Here is a 7,500-nt window from a genome sequence, read left to right as displayed (position 1 = left end):
CCTCAACACTAGGAGGTAAATACTGCAGTAACCTGCCCTCAACACTAGGAGGTAAATACTGCAGTAACCTGCCATCAACACTAGGAGGCCAATACTGCTGTGTTCAGATGATGCCCTCAACAATAGGAGGTAAATACTGCAGTAACCTGCCCTCAACACTAGGAGGTAAATACTGCAGTAACCTGCCCTCAACACTAGGAGGTAAATACTGCAGTAACCTGCCCTCAACACTAGGAGGTAAATACTGCAGTAACCTGCCCTCAACACTAGGAGGTAAATACTGCAGTAACCTGCCATCAACACTAGGAGGCCAATACTGCTGTGTTCAGATGATGCCCTCAACAATAGGAGGTAAATACTGCAGAAACCTGCCCTCAACACTAGGAGGTAAATACTGCAGTAACCTGCCCTCAACACTAGGAGGTAAATACTGCAGTAACCTGCCCTCAACACTAGGAGGTAAATACTGCAGTAACCTGCCCTCAACACTAGGAGGTAAATACTGCAGTGTTCAGATGATGCGTTTCTCGCCAACATGAGAGTGAAAACGAGATAGAGAGAGAGAGAGAGAATGAGAGCGAGAGAGAGCGTGAGAGAGAAAAAGAGAGAGGGAGAGAGAGAGAGACAGAGAGAGTGAGAGAGAGCGAGAGAGCGAGAGAGCGAGAGAGAGAGAGAGGGAGAGAGAGTATCAGGTCATATTTCCTCAGGCTGTACTATCAGTAGTATTGACCAGGCAGGCCACTTTCTATCTGGGTTCCTTTTCTGTCAATCTGGAGAAATTAGAGAGGAATAGAGTGGGCAGAGGGAGAGTGTGTGTGTGTGTGTGTGTGTGTGTGTGTGTGTGTGTGTGTGTGTGTGTGTGTGTGTGTGTGTGTGTGTGTGCGTGCGTGCGTCCGTGTGTGTGTATGTATGTGTGTGTGTGTGTGTGTGTGTGTGTGTGTGTATGCGTGTGTGTGTGTGTGTGTGTGTGTGTGTGTGTGTGCGCGTGCTTGCGTGCGTCCGTGTGTGTGTGTGTGTGTGTGTGTGTGTGTGTGTGTGTGTGCGTGTGTGTTTGTGAATGCATATATACAGTGTGTGCAGTAGATAGCCTCTGGATGCAGCTCTGTAGAGGTGTGTGCATGTCATGATGTGTGGGATGTTTTCTGTGTTGATGCTTTTAGCACAAAACCTTCTGACATGAAGGCTAAGAGCTCCTGCTACCTTTTAAACTCTCCTCTTTCGTAGTCAAAGCTACAGAACAGCCTCAGAACCGCTACAGAACCCCCGTGGCCCTCCTCTGGAAGCACAGCAGGTCAAACAAGAAAGGCTTTCGGAAGTTGTTTGGAATCTCGTGTTGTTTAGCGACACTCCTTTTGTGATCTGAGCTGCTTGCTGTTTGTGTAACGCTGAGGTTCAGAGAGTTCAGAGAGTTTATTTACCGTGTGTCACAATTCTTACATGTATGTTGCACCATTCTGAATCCATTCACATCTTACAAAGATCCATTTTTACAACCAGTTACAACCAGTAGTGCAAGTTTAGCATGAATAGACCTTTTGTCTTTCATTTTGTGGGTACTACTGTCTTTACAATATTTCAATTCAATTTCACAATTTCACAAATATAAAGACCGCATAGTTATACATGTACACTTTATTCTGCTGTCACGCAGCAGACACCAGACTGGAGTAGATCCTGAAAGCCTCCTACCTGGAGAGATGGGCGAAAATACATCAAAAATATTTTGATACAAATTACAAATACTTGCTCAAAAATGTATCACAATACAAATACAAAATACTCGTCTGAAAAATGTATTTGAAATACAAATACATATTTTGTATTTTGAAAATACATAAAAATACATTTTATAAAAACTGATAAAGGGCTGCAACGATTAGTCAATTACATTAATTGCCTATTTTGATAATCTATTAATCAATTTGAGCCATTTTTTTTGAGCCACCATGGCGTCAGCCCCATGGTGCTCAAAGCCTGTGCCCCCCAGCTGTGTGATGTGCTACAGCTGATCTTCAACAAGAACCTGAGTCTCCAAAGGGTCCCCGTGATGTGGAAAATGTCCTGTATCGTTCCTGTACCTAAAAAGCCAAGACCCAGTGGCTCCAACATCTACAGGCCGGTAGCTTTGACGTCCCACATCATGAAGACCCTGGAGAAACTCGTCCTGGAGCAGCTCAGGCCTATGGTCAAACCATCCCTTGACCCCCTCCAGTTCGCCTACCAGCCCCAACTGGGAGTGGAGGACGCTGTCATCTACCTGACCAACCGCGCCTACGCCCACCTTGACAACCCGGCCAGCACTGTGAGAGTCATGTTCTTTGACTTCTCCAGTGCGTTCAACACCATCAGGCCGGCTCTACTGGGTGAGAAACTGACGGCGATGCGAGTGGATGCCCCCCTGGTGGCCTGGATTGTGGACTACCTGTCTGGCAGACCACAATATGTGCGCCTGCAGAACTGTGTGTCAGACAGAGTGGTCAGCAATACGGGAGCACCACAGGGGACGGTCTTCTCTCCCTTCTTCTTCACCATCTACACCACGGACTTCACCTACCAGACAGAGTCTTGCCACCTTCAGAAGTTCTCTGACTCTGCGATAGTGGGATGTATCAAAGATGGCGACGACGATGAGTATCGGGATGTGGTGGCCAACTTTGTCACATGGTGTGAGCAGAACCACCTGCAGCTTCCAACATTTTAGAAATAGCTAAATGGACCCATTGATAGATAAATCAATCAATCATGAGTGGATTCAGCACACTTTATCTGGGCAGACTGATTGAATCATTGCAGATCTATTCAGACCGTAGTTCGCCACTGAAAGAAATTAGCCGGGGACCTTTGGTCGCCACCGAATGTTTATCTCTAAATAAATATACAGTATTTACCCTAATAATGAGAAAAGGAGCAAAAATATTGATGGTTAAAACTGAATAATGACATCACAACAGTCTAAGACAAATTTCTCCTAAGGGAAACAATAAAGGATAATCTAACCCTGTTAATTTCAGATGAGATACACTCTATTCCTCTAAATCTGGCTTCCAACATTTTAGAAATAGCTAAATGGACCGATTGATATCAATCATGAGTGGATTCCGCAGCACACTTTATCTGGACAGACTGATTGAATCATTGCAGATCTATTCAGACCTTAGGTCGCCACCGACATGTTTTAGCCGGGGACCTTTGGTCGCTGCCGAATGTCGGCCCCTCAGAATTGTGGCTTGCATGACGCCCCTGGCCTTCGGTGAGGGCTTTTGACTTACAGTATAGGCAGCATTTCTACATGTTAACCTGAGGTGATCATGTTTAGCCATAGATATCTGACATCATAATAGTATATACTGTATACATATATATATAACTGAAATCTAGAAAAAAACATAGTAGGTCCCCTTTAAACAACTTCACATCCACCATCATCATCATATGAAAGGGAGCCAGTGGACTTGTTTGTTTGTTTAATTTCTGGCCCACTGATGATGTCACAATGGCTATGACATCATCATTGATGTCATCAGTAACATCATTATTGACTAAAATCATCTTATGACATCACTGATGATGTCATAGGCATGCGAAGTTGAGCAATTGGGCGCTGCGTATTAGGGGTGTCAAAATTAAGCGTATAATCGATGCATCGCAATGCGGATGTGTGAATCGAATCGAATCATTGACAGATGAATCGTTTCTGTTTAAATTTCTGTTGACATTCAGATTTTAAAGCACTTTCTAAGTAGAAAAGGGACTTGATATTTATCTGACTGCTTGTATTAATTGATGAAAAAGTAGCCATGTGCAGTAATAATACAGAAAATTGAGGATTTGATACTTGGAGCTGCAATAATTTGAGCTGTATCGAGATGCATCGTGGAATCGAACGTTGACAGATGAATCGTAATCGAATCGTGAGGCCAGTGAAGATTCACAGCCCTACTGCGTATGCCAATACAGCAGGCGAGGCCACGCAGCAACCGAGCTGCGTATGCGAGCTACCGAGCCCGCGTAGCGAGCGAGCCAATCAAATGTGCTGCCTAATGTCAGTAAATTGTCACATACAGTATATAGTCTTTATTTAACAATATAGAAACAGCAACATTATTTATTCCAGTACAAAAGGTTACTTTTCAGTAGCATGTACTGTATGGTACTTGAAGTTGCCGCAGTATGGCTTTCATGGTGAGCGGAACTTGCTAATCCTGTGGCTAGTATTAGTTTAGACTAAGAAGTGATGTGAAGTCCGACTCAAGACTCATCCTACTCTGCCTCTGATTTGTGGTTGAGTTTGTTCTGAGCCAATCAGCCAATCAGAGGCGGAGTAGAAGTGACATCTCACATTGCGTTTTTTTATTCCAGTTTAAACCTGCGTCAATGTTTAAAATGTGTCAATTTGAGAATAAAATGTATTTTATGTATTTAAAATACGCAAAATACAAGGTCTGAAAGTATTTTGATACAAATTATCTTATTTTTCTCTGTCCAGCCAAATACAAATTACAAAATACACAAATGTATTTCAAATACGTATTTTAAATACATGTATTTAAATGCCTGTGTGTTGAATGTTCACATTAAAGTGAGCAGTGTGACTGTCAGTGTGTGTATGTGTGTGTGTGTGTGTGTGTGTGTGTGTGTGTGTGTGTGTGTGTGTGTGTGTGTGTGTGTGAGTGGAACAGTGTGACTGTCAGTGTGTCTGTGTGTGTGAGTGGAGCAGTGTGACTGTCAGTGTGTGTGTGTGTGTGTGTGTGTGTGTGTGTGTGTGTGCGTGCGTGTGTGCGCGCGCGTGTGTGTGTGTGTGTGTGTGCGTGCGTGCGTGTGTGTGTATGTGTGTGTGTGTGTGTGTGAGCGGAGCAGAAGTGTGTGTGGCAAAGCAGTGAGATAAAAAAGGGCTAAATGTGATGAGATTGGTACCTGTGGGGCAACCGAAAGAACTCAATTTCCCAAGTACGGCAGCTGAATGCAGCCAATCGAGTGTGGGCTTATTGTGTGTAATGGCTCTGGGTGCCTGCAGGGGCTGTGAGTTGTGAGCTTCTAGTGTGAAGTGGCTCTGCTACGAATCCCACAGTGCTCCAGCCAGCAGAGAGGAAAACGCTGCCCAGGTCCAGATGCTCTGAGGCACAAGTCTCCTGCATGTGAGGGGATGTCACCGCTAAAGCTGAGCTGCTCGGTGCCAGAGCAGCGTTTGCCTCACGCGGATCCTGTCTGCTTACATAACAACACAGGTTCTAAACCACAGTCGCACTCTCCCAGGGTGGAGAGGGAAAGTCTGAGACATGGATCAGATCATGGAGAAATGAATCATTCTTTATGATTTAATCCTAATGATGAACAGTCTGTCAGACAGAGACGGCCAATCGTGTGAGACTAAGGTCTACTCTAAATTATATCTATGTAAAGAAGAGTGTATGGGTTTATTTTTTCACGGCTGGGCAATATATCGATATTGTATCGAAATCGTGATCTAGATATCATCTTTGATTTTGGATATCAGAATCAGAATCAGGTGTATTGGCCAAGTATGTACTGTACATATACAATGAATTTGACTCAAGGTTTGTGTTGCTCTCAAAGTATTCACACATAGAAAAAGATATACGGATATATTTCCTAATATTGTAGCGTTTAATTTGAATGAGGCTAAAGGTCCTTACACATCGGGAGCGTTTTTTTCGTGCGATTAATTCGCACGTCAATAATATTTTCCGAACCTATATCAGTCAATGCAACCGTGCATACCAACGGCGAAGTTTCACCGAGCGTTATTGCGGTGTTTATTTTTTCGAACCACGGTCGATTTGTCAGAAATTCGCTTCTGACGTGTACACATCTGTGGCTGTGATTGACAGGTCTGACAAAACTCGCATTGCAATTTTCGTGCCGTATATTCGCATCGCTCTGTGTGTGTAACAGCCTTTAGAGTCAGATATTGCACAGTTATTTCCCAGTAATCAAATAGTGTGTGTGTACAGTATGTGTGCGTGCGTGCCTTTGTGTGTGTGTGTGCACGCCTTGAACGTGCACACAGCTAGTTGACTCACTCACCTGAGTTCTCGTCGACCCTCTCCTCCACCGTGTGCTCCTTCTGGTGCACCCACTCGCTGTTGCACTTGAAGTAGATCTGCGTGGCGGGCGTGGCCTTGCAGTACAGGTGCACCGGCTTGTTCTTCACGATGTACGCCTCCTCCGGCTCCATCAGGAACACGGGCAGCGGCTCCGGCGGGTCCGACGGGAAGGTCTCCGGCAGCTCGCCCAGGCCCAGGAAGTCATCGTCAACTGGGAAGAGAGGCGGCGACAGAGACTGTCAAAAAGATGGACCTACAGTGGTAGACAGATCAATATGCGTGTCTTACCGCAACCGTGGCATGACTTCGGTCTAACGTTACAATAGGTATCAAAGTGGGACACTAGAGGGCAGCAGCGCACAACTACCTACAATATATAGGGAAGACCAGGCCAGCAGCTCGCTGAGAGCCACTCGCTCGCTGGCTGAGAGCAAACTGTCATGATTTTGAGGTTACAGTAACAACATAGATTAACCAGAGTAGGCCTATATTGTTTGATAAAAATATGTTTTGTGAATTCCATTGGTTCGTGGACTCTCTCGTTTTGAAACCTCGGGTTTGGCATTCTGGATGCTGCCATCTTGCTTTTATTGAGCCAGAAGTGACGTATTTGTAGCCATGTTTGGATGAGAGGTTTCCCAGAGCCACAGTGCGGCCTGCTATTGGTCCGCCATCAGCAAGCTGCACGATCACTGGACAGGCGACCTGTCAATCACACCCAAAACATAGCCTGATTTATCATCTAATTGACTCTAAACCAGTGAGTTATATAGAAATGCACCCCTGCACAGTTGTCATCATGGAAGGTGACATTAGCTATTCACCTTATGCAGCCCCGCCCACTTGACCCATTGTATCGCGACTTCCTGTTCAAAACACCGGCTGTTTTACCTGCTCAAACCTAGTCTGACTCACCTGGTCAAACCTAGTTTGGCTCACATTACGAGTCAGACTAGGTTTATGAGTCACAGGAAGTGTAAATGCAATTGGAACTTCCGATTGTATTTACACTTCCTGTTTTGTCTCTCAAGCCAGTCGGTCTCTTCTACATAAGGTCAATAGAAACCAAAACATATTTTTTTAACCAGGCTGTTAAACATGTTTATTCCGGCTCTAACGTCTGGCATTTTAACATGCGGGTGAATGGGGAATGACTCCCTTTTGCAGCCAGCCTCAAGTGGCCATTCGAGGAACTGGCATTTTTTGGATAGAGAGAGGGAGAGGGAGGACGGGTCGGGCCAGTGTCTTTTCATGGAGATTATCCGTTGGTGCAGCACACAGTGAAATCCCACACAGTGAAATCTCTATCATTTGATATTTTGGAATGTTACACAAAGTGTATTTTAGAAGCTCAGGAAATTCTGGTATTCCTCTCGGGCAGCAAGACAGGATGGATTTACAGAAAGTCTAACCACAGCCAGCTACTGCTGAGAGC

The 7,500-nt window shown here is 44.9% G+C and overlaps 1 protein-coding gene across 1 annotated transcript in view; it reads right to left on the bottom strand.

Annotated features, from left to right (window-relative positions):
- unc5cb (unc-5 netrin receptor Cb) overlaps nucleotides 1-7,500 on the bottom strand; it is a gene marked incomplete at its 5' end in the record, with an annotated part of 103,904 nt that overhangs the window by 90,310 nt on the left and 6,094 nt on the right. Inside the window, one exon of the mRNA XM_083657406.1 lies at nucleotides 6,046-6,276. Within this exon, the coding sequence (XP_083513532.1) occupies nucleotides 6,046-6,276 (231 nt within the window). The remainder of the gene's footprint in view (nucleotides 1-6,045; nucleotides 6,277-7,500) is intronic.

Source organism: Poromitra crassiceps (assembly GCF_964638095.1).
Source record: "Poromitra crassiceps genome assembly, chromosome: 21".
Taxonomy (NCBI): domain Eukaryota; kingdom Metazoa; phylum Chordata; class Actinopteri; order Beryciformes; family Melamphaidae; genus Poromitra; species Poromitra crassiceps.
Note: the sequence above shows the minus strand (reverse complement) of the source record. Positions and strands in the feature narration are given on the sequence as shown.